At 32.8% G+C, this 17,200-nt stretch overlaps 1 protein-coding gene across 1 annotated transcript in view; it reads left to right on the forward strand.

The window, feature by feature from the left end:
• The window catches only part of LOC130445607 (uncharacterized), a 115,051-nt gene that overhangs the window by 78,150 nt on the left and 19,701 nt on the right, over window positions 1–17,200 (forward strand). Inside the window, exon 5 of the mRNA XM_056781337.1 lies at window positions 16,140–16,386. Within this exon, the coding sequence (XP_056637315.1) occupies window positions 16,140–16,386 (247 nt within the window). The remainder of the gene's footprint in view (window positions 1–16,139; window positions 16,387–17,200) is intronic.

Here is a 17,200-nt window from a genome sequence, read left to right on the forward strand (position 1 = left end):
ACTAAATAATCTCCATATTTAATGAATCATAACTCGGTTGATATTAGGCCTATAATCAAAAGAAAAAAACGATTATTTCAATTTTTTTAAAAGCTACTTTCAGCCTCTCTACAGTTTTTTCGATAAAATTTGTATTTCTTGTGGAAAATCACACTTTTTTTCAAAATTTCAATCACGTATAACTCAAAATGTGTACAAAAAAACTTCGTAGACTAATTTGTGCTTAAAATTATTTTTCTTATCGATTTTTTTGGTAAATTTTAAAAATCTCACGTAAAACCCTTTATCCACTGTACTAATTCAACATCCAGGATGTTCTCTAAAACAACACGTCGACGCAAAACTTGTTTTATCACAAGTTATTGACGAAACAGCCTTGAAAGGACGATAAACCTTCTGGTATCACTCCACGTCCTTTCATCACGCTAAAATGAATAAAATTATTCAGAACAACTTTCCATCAGTACGAGTGGAGACGAGGAAAAATATTGAAACAGAAAAAAAAACTAACAACGGAAATTTCATTGGTTTAATACGTTTAAAAAGATCTACTTCGAGTTGAATATGATTTGAATAAAGGAAAGGAGCAAATGGAAAATATTACCGAGCGCAGTCCTTATATATCCTTAAACCAATAAGGAAAATTGATTTTTTTCCCTTTTATAATGGAAAACGTTGAATAATACTAATCAGATCGATAAAATACTCACTATAGGGTGGAGTACAACAACTAGTTTATTAAAAGACACTTTAAAGAGTCGTCCTGTAAAATTACATATACAGGGTGTCGCATTTAAGTCCATATTTCAGTTCGAATCATTTTTAGGGTCGGAAATCCAAATTTTGTAATCACAACATCACCCTGTATATATATGGATGTGTAAACGCACTATATAAACCTGGAAAATATCTAATATTATAACTAATTAAAAAAGTACAGATCAAATAATAATTTACAGTATAAAAAATCGTTTTAATTAGACTTAATTATAATTGGATTAACATTTTTGTTTTCACTGACATTCTTTTGTGTATCTTCGTGGAAGACTCTTAAGAAATTTCCGGATTCTATTGGAAAATTGAAGAGAAAAGATTGAGCGAAAAAAAAGCATAGAAAACTTCGAGGGAAGTAGTTTTGATATGGATTTAGACAAAGTTACAAATCCACGAAAACTGCTTTATAATTATCTCAATTCTATTCTTACTGGCGAATTATTTACTTAACAAGAACGAAAGTTTTCATTCTGACGATTAAGAGCTTCATTAAGAAGCTATTCTGAAAATTTGAGTTCTATATAACGAAACTTACGACTCAATTTTCAAGTATAGTTGGTTAGGTACTTGAATTTTGAGATATGGCAACACCGATTGAAATTTTTAATAGTTAACGTACTCTTGTATATTAATTTAGTTATTTTTATGTTTGTTTTTTAGTTTTTACGAGCTTTTTTTCTATAATTTGTAACAATTTTTTGACAATAAAGCGTTCGAGTGTCAAAACGACCTTTCAAAAATAATTTTTTCGATCAAACATTTATTCATTCATATTACAATTATAGTAATGATAAAATCAAATCGATATTATATGGAAATATGAAGAAAATGTTTATAAAACTGTTGGTGTTTACGAATTTCGAAAAGTGAAAATGGCGGCTGCGTAAACTATCAACGCACGCGTAAATAAATTTTCCAAATTTTGACGTCTTCTGTCTGTCCAATCGAACCTAACCTAACTTAACCTAACCTATTCGCATTGTGACAACACCCATACACAATTTAAACGTGTCATAACTTATTAAGACTAATCTAGAACTACAATTGATTCAATTTCTCTTAAACTTTTTCTTTTTATTTATGAAAAACGAAAATTTAAAGAAAATACAGTTAATTAGTGAAAATCCTTCGCGTTGAGGTCGTCCACATGCATGGGATATTGCAGCAATTATCTGACCACCTTAAACCTTCTGAACAATCCATACATCGCCAGTTCAAGCTAAAAAATTGATTTCTACAAACAATCCAAGCAGAATCCGTATCAAAAATAAGGAAACCTCGTGATTCTGGTGGAATTTTGAAGACCAAATAATGATTTTACTGAGGATTTATTAAATAAACTCTATATTCGTCATATTCTTTTTCAACTTTGTCATAATCAGCATCTATTATTTAAATTTGGATTTTTTCCAATCTAGTCCAAATATTGCTTCCTGGGGAAGCTAAAAAATTGATTTCTACAAACAACCCAAGCAGAATCCGTAGCAAAAATGGGAAAACCTCGTGATTCTGGTGGAATTTTGAAGACCAAATAATGATTTTACTGAGGATTTATTAAATAAACTCTATATTCGTCATATTCTTTTACAACTTTGTCATAATCAGCATCTATTATTTAAATTTGGATTTTTTCCAATCTAGTCCAAATATTGCTTCCTGGGGAAGCTAAAAAATTGATTTCTACAAACAACCCAAGCAGAATCCGTAGCAAAAATGGGAAAACCTCGTGATTCTGGTTGAATTTTGAAGACCAAATAATGATTTTACTGAGGATTTATTAAATAAACTCTATATTCGACATATTCTTTTACAACTTTGTCATAATCAGCATCTATTATTCAAATTTGGATTCTTTCCAATCGGGACCAAATATTGCTTCCTGGGGAAGCTAAAAAATTGATTTCTACAAACAACCCAAGCAGAATCCGTAGCAAAAATAAGGAAACCTCGTGATTGTGGTGGAATTTTGAAGACCAAATAATGATTTTACTAAGGATTTATTTAATAAACTCTATATTCGTCATATTCTTATACAACTTTGTCATAATCAGCATCTATTATTTAAATTTGGATTTTTTCCAATCTAGTCCAAATATTGCTTCCTGGGGAAGCTAAAAAATTGATTTCTACAAACAATCCAAGCAGAATCCGTAGCAAAAATAAGGAAACCTCGTGATTGTGGTGGAATTTTGAAGACCAAATAATGATTTTACTAAGGATTTATTTAATAAACTCTATATTCGTCATATTCTTATACAACTTTGTCATAATCAGCATCTATTATTTAAATTTGGATTTTTTCCAATCTAGTCCAAATATTGCTTCCTGGGGAAGCTAAAAAATTGATTTCTACAAACAATCCAAGCAGAATCCGTAGCAAAAATAAGGAAACCTTGTGATTCTGGTGGAATTTTGAAGACCAAATAATGATTTTACTGAGGATTTATTAAATAAACTCTATATTCGTCATATTCTTTTACAACTTTGTCATAATCAGCATCTATTATTTAAATTTGGATTTTTTCCAATCTAGTCCAAATATTGCTTCCTGGGGAAGCTAAAAAATTGATTTCTACAAACAACCCAAGCAGAATCCGTAGCAAAAATGGGAAAACCTCGTGATTCTGGTTGAATTTTGAAGACCAAATAATGATTTTACTGAGGATTTATTAAATAAACTCTATATTCGTCATATTCTTTTTCAACTTTGTCATAATCAGCATCTATTATACAAATTTGGATTCTTTCCAATCTAGACCAAATATTGCTTCCTGGGGAAGCTAAAAAATTGATTTCTACAAACAACCCAAGCAGAATCCGTAGCAAAAATGGGAAAACCTCGTGATTCTGGTTGAATTTTGAAGACCAAATAATGATTTTACTGAGGATTTATTACATAAACTCTATGTTCGTCATATTCTTTTTCAACTTTGTCATAATCAGCATCTATTATACAAATTTGGATTCTTTCCAATCTAGACCAAATATTGCTTCCTGGGGAAGCTAAAAAATTGATTTCTACAAACAACCCAAGCAGAATCCGTAGCAAAAATGGGAAAACCTCGTGATTCTGGTTGAATTTTGAAGACCAAATAATGATTTTACTGAGGATTTATTAAATAAACTCTATATTCGACATATTCTTTTTCAATTCTGTCATAATCAGCATCTATTATACAAATTTGGATTCTTTCCAATCTAGACCAAATATTGCTTCCTGGGGAAGCTAAAAAATTGATTTCTACAAACAACCCAAGCAGAATCCGTAGCAAAAATGGGAAAACCTCGTGATTCTGGTTGAATTTTGAAGACCAAATAATGATTTTACTGAGGATTTATTAAATAAACTCTATATTCGTCATATTCTTTTTCAACTTTGTCATAATCAGCATCTATTATACAAATTTGGATTCTTTCCAATCTAGACCAAATATTGCTTCCTGGGGAAGCTAAAAAATTGATTTCTACAAACAACCCAAGCAGAATCCGTAGCAAAAATGGGAAAACCTCGTGATTCTGGTTGAATTTTGAAGACCAAATAATGATTTTACTGAGGATTTATTAAATAAACTCTATATTCGACATATTCTTTTTCAACTTTGTCATAATCAGCATCTATTATACAAATTTGGATTCTTTCCAATCTAGACCAAATATTGCTTCCTGGGGAAGCTAAAAAATTGATTTCTACAAACAATCCAAGCAGAATCCGTAGCAAAAATAAGGAAACCTTGTGATTCTGGTGGAATTTTGAAGACCAAATAATGATTTTACTGAGGATTTATTAAATAAACTCTATATTCGTCATATTCTTTTACAACTTTGTCATAATCAGCATCTATTATACAAATTTGGATTCTTTCCAATCTAGACCAAATATTGCTTCCTGGGGAAGCTAAAAAATTGATTTCTACAAACAATCCAAGCAGAATCCGTAGCAAAAATAAGGAAACCTTGTGATTCTGGTGGAATTTTGAAGACCAAATAATGATTTTACTGAGGATTTATTAAATAAACTCTATATTCGTCATATTCTTTTACAACTTTGTCATAATCAGCATCTATTATTTAAATTTGGATTTTTTCCAATCTAGTCCAAATATTGCTTCCTGGGGAAGCTAAAAAATTGATTTCTACAAACAACCCAAGCAGAATCCGTAGCAAAAATGGGAAAACCTCGTGATTCTGGTTGAATTTTGAAGACCAAATAATGATTTTACTGAGGATTTATTAAATAAACTCTATATTCGTCATATTCTTTTTCAACTTTGTCATAATCAGCATCTATTATACAAATTTGGATTCTTTCCAATCTAGACCAAATATTGCTTCCTGGGGAAGCTAAAAAATTGATTTCTACAAACAACCCAAGCAGAATCCGTAGCAAAAATGGGAAAACCTCGTGATTCTGGTTGAATTTTGAAGACCAAATAATGATTTTACTGAGGATTTATTACATAAACTCTATGTTCGTCATATTCTTTTTCAACTTTGTCATAATCAGCATCTATTATACAAATTTGGATTCTTTCCAATCTAGACCAAATATTGCTTCCTGGGGAAGCTAAAAAATTGATTTCTACAAACAACCCAAGCAGAATCCGTAGCAAAAATGGGAAAACCTCGTGATTCTGGTTGAATTTTGAAGACCAAATAATGATTTTACTGAGGATTTATTAAATAAACTCTATATTCGACATATTCTTTTTCAATTCTGTCATAATCAGCATCTATTATACAAATTTGGATTCTTTCCAATCTAGACCAAATATTGCTTCCTGGGGAAGCTAAAAAATTGATTTCTACAAACAACCCAAGCAGAATCCGTAGCAAAAATGGGAAAACCTCGTGATTCTGGTTGAATTTTGAAGACCAAATAATGATTTTACTGAGGATTTATTAAATAAACTCTATATTCGTCATATTCTTTTTCAACTTTGTCATAATCAGCATCTATTATACAAATTTGGATTCTTTCCAATCTAGACCAAATATTGCTTCCTGGGGAAGCTAAAAAATTGATTTCTACAAACAACCCAAGCAGAATCCGTAGCAAAAATGGGAAAACCTCGTGATTCTGGTTGAATTTTGAAGACCAAATAATGATTTTACTGAGGATTTATTAAATAAACTCTATATTCGTCATATTCTTTTTCAACTTTGTCATAATCAGCATCTATTATACAAATTTGGATTCTTTCCAATCTAGACCAAATATTGCTTCCTGGGGAAGCTAAAAAATTGATTTCTACAAACAACCCAAGCAGAATCCGTAGCAAAAATGGGAAAACCTCGTGATTCTGGTTGAATTTTGAAGACCAAATAATGATTTTACTGAGGATTTATTAAATAAACTCTATATTCGTCATATTCTTTTTCAACTTTGTCATAATCAGCATCTATTATACAAATTTGGATTCTTTCCAATCTAGACCAAATATTGCTTCCTGGGGAAGCTAAAAAATTGATTTCTACAAACAACCCAAGCAGAATCCGTAGCAAAAATGGGAAAACCTCGTGATTCTGGTTGAATTTTGAAGACCAAATAATGATTTTACTGAGGATTTATTAAATAAACTCTATATTCGACATATTCTTTTTCAACTTTGTCATAATCAGCATCTATTATACAAATTTGGATTCTTTCCAATCTAGACCAAATATTGCTTCCTGGGGAAGCTAAAAAATTGATTTCTACAAACAACCCAAGCAGAATCCGTAGCAAAAATGGGAAAACCTCGTGATTCTGGTTGAATTTTGAAGACCAAATAATGATTTTACTGAGGATTTATTAAATAAACTCTATATTCGTCATATTCTTTTTCAACTTTGTCATAATCAGCATCTATTATACAAATTTGGATTCTTTCCAATCTAGACCAAATATTGCTTCCTGGGGAAGCTAAAAAATTGATTTCTACAAACAACCCAAGCAGAATCCGTAGCAAAAATGGGAAAACCTCGTGATTCTGGTTGAATTTTGAAGACCAAATAATGATTTTACTGAGGATTTATTAAATAAACTCTATATTCGACATATTCTTTTTCAACTTTGTCATAATCAGCATCTATTATACAAATTTGGATTCTTTCCAATCTAGACCAAATATTGCTTCCTGGGGAAGCTAAAAAATTGATTTCTACAAACAACCCAAGCAGAATCCGTAGCAAAAATGGGAAAACCTCGTGATTCTGGTTGAATTTTGAAGACCAAATAATGATTTTACTGAGGATTTATTAAATAAACTCTATATTCGTCATATTCTTTTTCAACTTTGTCATAATCAGCATCTATTATACAAATTTGGATTCTTTCCAATCTAGACCAAATATTGCTTCCTGGGGCACAGTCTCAAGCCGAAGACTTGTTAAAATAGAAGTCGAAACGAAATTTTCGATATTTCTGTACAAAACACGATTGTTTAAATATGAAACGCATTCAAATGAATTACATCATAAATAACAAAGTGAAAGAATGTTAATTTACTGAAACATCATCAAGTTGTGCTGCAACAATTTGGAATCTTCATACAGCGAACCAAATAGACTCTATTCTTTATGTTAATTGGTTTAAAACTACTTGTTTAACTCGATTATATATGTATATAGACCACTACGATTTTTTCCCATTTTAATTTCTTGTAAAACTCAAACAGCGAATATCCTCGGAGACCCATTTAGAAAATGAACGAGTAAATTTAAAATAGACCGGAAAGATAAAGGAAAAAAGCTTCGAAAGCACCACTACACTCAACTACAATAATGCAAAAAAAAAAACATAAAATGATAGTTATCTTTTGTTAATAGTAAATTTTGTTAATATATTACACGTACTGTTAAAAAATTGGTAACGATGAGGAAGACCAATCAACAAGATTTAATGTAGAGGACTTAACATCCCTGGAATCGTCTCAAATGATGTTCTGCAACTGTAGAAATAGATCAGAACAATCAACGTACGAAATCATTTCTTTGGTAGTTTAATTAGCACCATCTCCAATAGATGCGGAGTACTACAGCTTGCCTTCTACATCCCAACGTCTGATTAACACCAGCATCTATGATTTTTTCTATATCATATGGTAGAGGTCTTTTTCCTGCAGATCAGAAAGCTGCCCATGCCAAAAACAAAGCGAAAAGACAGTTCCCAATAACTAACGTTCGATTGATTTAGTTCCAAACATTGCCAAGGTCATGGAGAAGGTTTGTTTAGTAGCTTTCTCAAATATCGATCTATCCAAGTCTCAATCGATGGACAAACCTCGGAAAAGTTTGAAGACAACGCTTGTTTTTAACGATCTTCCGGAAAAATCTAAAAACTCGGTTGTATAATGATGTAGTTGCTCGAATCAACCGCCTCAATAAACTTTTCTACCACCCAAATCCGTGGGAAGCAACCACCACTATCAATATCGATTCTGGAACGGGATGGAAGCGATCTGATTGAGTTTAAACACCCAGGTTGCTAATTTTATCATTTGGTTCTATCTGGACATGAGATTTCACCAAAAATTAGCTTGTTGGGTATCGAGGTTGGAAGGTGTGATCAATTTAGCAAAAGCAGCTTCGTAAAAACTCGGATCAAAAAGCTGTTTAACTTCTAATCCTCTATAAGGCACAGGCTGGCACTTTTTGAGCTCGGATCCCAAGAGTATCCTGAGGATGCTCGATTCAATACATAAGCGATGCAGAGTTGATCAGAAACCAGGATATCTTAGAAAATAGAATAAAAGTCGTCGATCTGATTCCGTTTTACGGAAAATGCTTTCCCCAGGTGTCTAACTTGTACCTGCAGATACCCAGAATAATTTCACGATTCATTTCTTTGGAGAAATGTTAAGTGGTTGAATCAGCTATCAAGGACGTCTTTAGATCTCAGCTTCTACACGTGAAGTTTGTTTCCTTTTGTTGGTTTTTGTTTGAAAAACCAGGATATCTTAGAAAATAGAAGAAAAGTCGTCGATCTGATTCCGTTTTACGGAAAATGCTTTCCCCAGGTGTCTAACTTGGACCTGCAGATACCCAGAATAATTTCACGATTCATTTCTTTGGAGAAATGTTAAGTGGTTGAATCAGCTATCAAGGACGTCTTTAGATCTCAGCGTCTACACGTGAAGTTTGTTTCCTTTTGTTTGTTTTTGTTTGAAAAACCAGGATATCCTAGAAAATAGAATAAAAGTCGTCGATCTGATTCCGTTTTACGGAAAATGCTTTCCCCAGGTGTCTAACTTGGACCTGCAGATACCCAGAATAATTTGACGATTCATTTCTTTGGAGAAATGTTAAGTGGTTTAATCGGCTATCAAGGACGTCTTTAGATCTCAGCTTCTACACGTGAAGTTTGTTTCCTTTTGTTTGTTTTTGTTTGAAAAACCAGGATATCTTAGAAAATAGAAGAAAAGTCGTCGATCTGATTCCGTTTTACGGAAAATGCTTTCCCCAGGTGTCTAACTTGGACCTGCAGATACCCAGAATAATTTCACGATTCATTTCTTTGGCGAAATGTTAAGTGGTTGAATCAACTATCAAGGACGTCTTTAGATCTCAGCTTCTACAGGTGAAGTTTGTTTCCTTTTGTTTGTTTTTGTTTGAAAAACCAGGATATCCTAGAAAATAGAAGAAAAGTCGTCGATCTGATTCCGTTTTACGGAAAATGCTTTCCCCAGGTGTCTAACTTGGACCTGCAGATACCCAGAATAATTTCACGATTCATTTCTTTGGAGAAATGTTAAGTGGTTGAATCAGCTATCAAGGACGTCTTTAGATCTCAACTTCTACACGTGAAGTTTGTTTCCTTTTGTTTGTTTTTGTTTGAAAAACCAGGATATCCTAGAAAATAGAATAAAAGTCGTCGATCTGATTCCGTTTTACGGAAAATGCTTTCCCCAGGTGTCTAACTTGGACCTGCAGATACCCAGAATAATTTCACGATTCATTTCTTTGGAGAAATGTTAAGTGGTTGAATCAGCTATCAAGGACGTCTTTAGAACTCAGCTTCTACACGTAAAGTTTGTTTCCTTTTGTTGGTTTTTGTTTGAAAAACCAGGATATCCTAGAAAATAGAATAAAAGTCGTCGATCTGATTCCGTTTTACGGAAAATGCTTTCCCCAGGTGTCTAACTTGGACCTGCAGATACCCAGAATAATTTCACGATTCATTTCTTTGGAGAAATGTTAAGTGGTTGAATCAGCTATCAAGGACGTCTTTAGAACTCAGCTTCTACACGTAAAGTTTGTTTCCTTTTGTTGGTTTTTGTTTGAAAAACCAGGATATCCTAGAAAATAGAATAAAAGTCGTCGATCTGATTCCGTTTTACGGAAAATGCTTTCCCCAGGTGTCTAACTTGGACCTGCAGATACCCAGAATAATTTCACGATTCATTTCTTTGGCGAAATGTTAAGTGGTTGAATCAGCTATCAAGGACGTCTTTAGATCTCAGCTTCTACAGGTGAAGTTTGTTTCCTTTTGTTTGTTTTTGTTTGAAAAACCAGGATATCCTAGAAAATAGAATAAAAGTCGTCGATCTGATTCCGTTTTACGGAAAATGCTTTCCCCAGGTGTCTAACTTGGACCTGCAGATACCCAGAATAATTTCACGATTCATTTCTTTGGAGAAATGTTAAGTGGTTGAATCAGCTATCAAGGACGTCTTTAGATCTCAGCTTCTACAGGTGAAGTTTGTTTCCTTTTGTTTGTTTTTGTTTGAAAAACCAGGATATCCTAGAAAATAGAAGAAAAGTCGTCGATCTGATTCCGTTTTACGGAAAATGCTTTCCCCAGGTGTCTAACTTGGACCTGCAGATACCTAGAATAATTTCACGATTCATTTCTTTGGAGAAATGTTAAGTGGTTGAATCAGCTATCAAGGACGTCTTTAGATCTCAGCTTCTACAGGTGAAGTTTGTTTCCTTTTGTTTGTTTTTGTTTGAAAAACCAGGATATCCTAGAAAATAGAAGAAAAGTCGTCGATCTGATTCCGTTTTACGGAAAATGCTTTCCCCAGGTGTCTAACTTGGACCTGCAGATACCTAGAATAATTTCACGATTCATTTCTTTGGAGAAATGTTAAGTGGTTGAATCAGCTATCAAGGACGTCTTTAGATCTCAGCTTCTACAGGTGAAGTTTGTTTCCTTTTGTTTGTTTTTGTTTGAAAAACCAGGATATCCTAGAAAATAGAAGAAAAGTCGTCGATCTGATTCCGTTTTACGGAAAATGCTTTCCCCAGGTGTCTAACTTGGACCTGCAGATACCTAGAATAATTTCACGATTCATTTCTTTGGAGAAATGTTAAGTGGTTGAATCAGCTATCAAGGACGTCTTTAGATCTCAGCTTCTACACGTGAAGTTTGTTTCCTTTTGTTTGTTTTTGTTTGTAAAATACTAAGACGGAATCCTAGTGATGATATTCCAGATCCAGCGTTTATGGTGGTTATCATTTTTAAGCAGATAAATTAGGAATTGAATCGTAACTTCTCGTGTTGAATAATCTTCTGAACTTGATAATCTTCAGTTGGGAGTGTTTTTGATGATGATAAATCATCGAAATATATAAAAACCAACACGCGTTCGTAAGATATATATTTTGAGGCGTGCCTGAAAAATCTCGTGTCTCGATTCGGAATCACAAACTTCGGCAATATTCATTAGTTAATTCCTCCAACAACTTCCATCTGAAAAAAGGTCGCAAGAAAAAAACAAGAAGCCGATTCTCGCGGGAGTCGAAAACTTCTGTAAATTCGACTTTCTACCAATTTGTTTTCTCTCGCAAACCTATTGAAAAAATACCTTTCAGTAAATAACCTAAAACTTTGACAATCAATAGCGAACTTTAAAACTTTGTTACAGATAAATGAGCGGTACCTGAAGCGCATACACATCCAACGGAACACAACAAAATGGCGTCGAACAATACCGTGAGATTTATTCGGTAAACGCGGGCCGCTTTAAATGATTATTTACATAAATTTCGATGTTTTGTACGAACAAACAACATTCTTCCATTTAAAGTCTTCATCAATACAAGTTGAGAAACGATTTTTAACATTTCGTTATAAACCGATTCTCCATTTCACTTTGTTAACGAATTTTTTAATACAAAAGTTTTTAGTAACTGTAAACAGTCTCTGAAGATGGTAATTTGGTTACCGAAACTACCGTCGATTTGAACGATTTATCAATAACGATAATTAAGTATACAGAATGTCCTTTTATCAATTGATAAAAATGCTTATAGTCCGGTCAATTTAGACCTAAAAATAATTTGAAAAATCTTAGGTGCGATATCAAAGTTAGTCGGTATCAAAGGTCAAAATGTTTTTGGTATTACACGTCCTGTCTCCTTTTATCCATTTTTTCACTCTTTCCGATCCTTTGAAATTTGATTCATGGGCTATAAGCCAAATTTTCCTTTTCTTTTATCTTTTTACTTCTACAACTTTTCTTATCAGACTTTTTGGAGTTTCCCCAAAATCACTTCATGTATTATCTTATCCATCTTCAATTTCCTCAATTGCTTCATCTATTCTGTTATTATACAGATCCGTATTTACATTTTTAAACTATATAATTTTATGTTTAGTAAAATCTATAAAAGTTATCGAATTGTTTTAGCGATAGTTTGTCAAAAGTTGGGTTAAAACAATAAAATTCGATGGTCTATAGTTCGAAAATCGATTATCGTTATTCAGTTAACCGAATAAACATTGTAAACTGATTTTTTTTTAATAAAACACCCTCTATATATATACGTAAATAAAATTACGGTTATTCAACTAAACTTTGACTTACGTAGTCGAAGTTTCACGACGAAAATCGAGGTTAATGATCCGATTCATTTGTTTATTGAGAGAAAATGGCTGCCTTGTAGCTGTCACAATCATAACCTCAATTTTTTTGTATCCGAAAATATATAGAGTGATCCTCGTATAGTTTATACAGTTTTTATTGTTCAAGTACTGACACGAAAAACGAGGGGATGTATTTGAAAAAATAAATTCGGGCAATATTGTAAGTTTCGTATACAATCCAGATCCGTATCTTTATTTTTAAACTATACAAAAATGTCGTTTTCTATTTTTATCGGTTTAATCTGTTGTTTGTTGTGTATTTAGTCCAGTGAATAAAATTTTGTAGAAAAATTCATTATCTATTAGGCTAGAAAGGTTTGGAATGGATAGTAACTTTTATTTTTGAAAAAAGAACGTTCGAACGGGTCTCAAATGGTACCAGTCAAAAAATACTGTGTACTTTGAAAGGTTATATCTCGGTTAATTTTGAAGGTGAGAAAAAAATAATGGAAACAATATTTTTATTAAAAAAAGTACTAACTTTTTGTTTCTTAGCAGTTTTATCGTATCTTTGATATTTTTCAAGTTATTTTTAATAAAAGATAATTTTTTTAAAAAAGTTAATTAATTTCTTCATTATAACCATAATTTTGTCCAGAATCAAACTTTCTAAACAATTCAAACTTTTTGATTTTATTGATTGTATTGAATTAAAACGATTTGCAAATTATTAAGTTTCTATTTCAATTAGGGTGGCAATATCAAGGGTAGATACGATTTTTTTTCCATAAAATGAAGGGATTCCATCTTATTTTCGTCATAACTTCCTTATTTTATGTAATACAAAAATTTTTAAAGTCTCATTTTGAAGGTTTTTAAAATTTCTTTAAAAAATAATCAGTACATTTTTTTCGTAAAATTAACCGTTTTCTACTTATTTAATTTTCGATTTTTCAAAATCTTTCGTTCACTAAATAATCTCCATATTTAATGAATCATAACTCGGTTGATATTAGGCCTATAATCAAAAGAAAAAAACGATTATTTCAATTTTTTTAAAAGCTACTTTCAGCCTCTCTACAGTTTTTTCGATAAAATTTGTGTTTCTTGTGGAAAATCACACTTTTTTTCAAAATTTCAATCACGTATAACTCAAAATGTGTACAAAAAAACTTCGTAGACTAATTTGTGCTTAAAATTATTTTTCTTATCGATTTTTTTGGTAAATTTTAAAAATCTCAGGTAAAGCCCTTTATTCACTGTACTAATTCAACATCCAGGATTTTTTCTAAAACAATAAGTCGACGGAAAACATGTTTTATCACAAGTATTGACGACAACTTCATTTATTTCCCTTTCATTATCAAATTTTCCATATCTATTGAGTCGAATGCTATTTTTAAATCGATGAATGTAACGTATAAATGTCACGATGATTGACGCACGCGCGGAATAGTTTCTGTGCTGTTCAGACAGATGTAAAAATAATATTTTCGTTCAGTTCGATCGAACATTTCATATATTTTATTCGTTATTGTTTAGATTGTAAACAATTCGAATGGTATCAACATCGCGTTAATCAAAGTTGAAACAAATAAATTTCACCCAAACTGTCTACTAATGACGCATAAATGTTTAAACTAATTTAACGAAATTTGTTTGTATTTTACGTAAACATTGTATACTAGACAATTTAATTGACAATATATATATACACAACTCGATTCAATTAGAGTCCGTTTTGACGGCCGATGATTCGATCGGATTTTTTACAGGGTGTTTCCTAAGTTATGTCGAATAATTTCCCGTACACTTGCGTGATAAGTTATCGAGATCGGATTGTTTTAAATACCAGGATGTTATGGAATCTTGTACGATACGATTTTTAAAACAAAAATCCAAATAAGTTGGGATTTCTGCAACAATCTCTGAGGACGATAACTTGGTTATCGAAACGGTTATGATCTCGGACGCCCCGGAATGCTTTCTGCACTTTCTATTCCCTTATTTGAAATTCGGAATCCTTCACAAGGGTCCTTATTGGTCTAGGTCGAATTTGAAACCACCGGAGTGGAAAATCCAGACATATAGTACAAAAAAACTTCAATTAGACACGTTTTTCATTTAAAACTGAAGATGTCGCTTGAAGTCGAAACGTATTCTAGATCGTGTATATAGGGTGTATCGAATAGGACGTTATTTGATTAATTCGGAGTGAGATTTCTCCATTTAAGGCGATCAACGAATCCTCCAAAAGTTTTTGAACACTGGGTGGTTTGAAAGCTCTATAATACCAGATATACCTGGTCTAAAACAGGAATTTTTGGAGTAATCTCCTTTTAAGTCCGAATACTTTTCCCAGCGATGTCAAAATAACCATTGAGCTCTTCATGGAAAGGTCTTTGCCTTGTTTGAAACCTATTTTCCCTTCTCAGTTCCATCCATGGTTTAATGGTACTTTTTGAAATGCCTACCATGTCTTCTACGTCTCGACGATTATCCAGTGGTTTTCCTGGAATTTTCACCTCATTTAGTCGATCTTTTCGATGCTAGAACCTAGTTCAGTTATTAGATTAGTTGCTTAGTTGGTCTATGGTCTGATCCATCGAAGACGTTCGTTATTAACGGCTGCCAATCAAATACAAACACAGCGATTTGTTTTCGAGGAACTCCCTCCATTTCTAGATCAAATTCGGTACTTCTGGGACACTCCTCGTACTTGCTAATGTCTTCTGGTGTCAATCCTATTGAAAATACGGATCACAGGCAGAATTGAGCACCAGAAACCTTCAGAAAACATATCGAAACATATTTATGAACAAATCAAAATTAATATGGATCAAAATTGATCATTTGGGATCATTTGGGATTTGTATTTGGTCTTTAGGAGTCGTTGATTAATTCGGAGTGAGATTTCTCCATTTAAGGCGATCAACGAATCCTCCAAAAGTTTTTAAACACTGGGTGGTTTGAAAGCTCTACAATACCAGATATACCTGGTCTAAAACAGGAATTTTTGGAGTAATCTCCTTTTAAGTCCAAATACTTTTCCCAGCGATGTCAAAATAACCATTGAGCTCTTCATGGAAAGGTCTTTGCCTTGTTTGAAACCTATTTTCCCTTCTCAGTTCCATCCATGGTTTAATGGTACTTTTTGAAATGCCTACCATGTCTTCTAGGTTTTGACGATTATTCAGTGGTTTTCCTGGAATTTTCACCTCATTTAGTCGATCTTTTCGATGCTAGAACCTAGTTCAGTTATTAGATTAGTTGGTTAGTTGGTCTATGGTCTGATCCATCGAAGACGTTCGTTATTAACGGCTGCCAACCAAATACTAACACAGCGATTTGTTTTCGAGGAACTCCCTCCATCTCTAGATCAAATTAGGTACTTCTGGGACACTCCTCGTACTTGCTAATGTCTTCTGGTGTCAATCCTATTGAAAATACGGATCACAGGCAGAATTGAGCACCAGAAACCTTCAAAAAACATATCAAAACATATTTGGGATCATTTGGAATTTGTATTTGGTCTTTAGGAGTCGAAATTTTTTATTCATTTCGTTTATTATTTCAGATAAACGATACACAACGACGAACCTTTCCAGTTAGTACATCGACTAGTACGAAAAAAGCCCCACTGGTCACTTATTCCGAATTGGAAGTGGAATTAGAGGACAGACATTTTTATTCTGGCAAAGCCACGATTGCTTGCTACGTCAATATATTCGATTTATATAAGAAACGGAAAGAATTGGTTGTGGAAGAAGACAGACCCAGACCTAGACCATCTTCAGTGCTAGGGAATAGAGATTCGTCTAATAGTAAGTATATACAAGGCTTTCGCGGCCTTCGTTCCATTATTTGGATGTTTCTTCGGCTATCGTCGAAGGCTAATTGACGTTTGGCCAAATCAGAAGTTGCCGGGAAACTCCTGAAGTTGGCGAAACGTCAAGGTACTAGTAATCGTTTTCGACAACAACCTAATAGCCCTGAAAACGCACAATTAATATAAATATGGTTTCTTTGAAGCGAATAAAATATTGGACAGAATCACAAATTATGTTACAAAGACTGCCGGTTCATATACATGACCGAAGCTTTGCGAATATAAAAAGGATGTAAAAGGATCTCTAGGAAATGAGAAAAGTTGAGGTTGGAAACTTTTCAGAACCAACTTTCTTATGCTTATTCATTTTTAACGATAAAACAGGAAAACAAAATCATTTTAGTGATGAAATCTTGATTATTTTAGTGTGTAAACAATGAAATTAATAAAATACGATGAATAAGGACGTATATTTTAATATGAGATAATTCACGTGCCCAAAACAAGTCAATATTGTTGAGTCCTTCGTTTAATTATTATAGTCGTAGATAAAACGTAGTATTCAATGTGCGGTAATAGTTATAAGTCACTTAATGAAGCTTAAGCTGCATCTACGGTCATTACAAAACGTAAAAAATAAATAATTTATTTGTTATTGTTGAATGTTTGAATATTGGATGGATTATCGTTAAATTGTATTTTTATTTAAACTAAATGTCAAATAATTTAGTCCGTTCCTGGTGGTCTACGGTTTCAGCCGAAGTATTTAATATCTCAAGAATGCCGTTGGGGTTTAATATGCAATTTTC

The sequence above is a fragment of the Diorhabda sublineata genome, chromosome 6 (genome assembly GCF_026230105.1).
Source record: "Diorhabda sublineata isolate icDioSubl1.1 chromosome 6, icDioSubl1.1, whole genome shotgun sequence".
In the NCBI taxonomy this organism is placed as follows: domain Eukaryota; kingdom Metazoa; phylum Arthropoda; class Insecta; order Coleoptera; family Chrysomelidae; genus Diorhabda; species Diorhabda sublineata.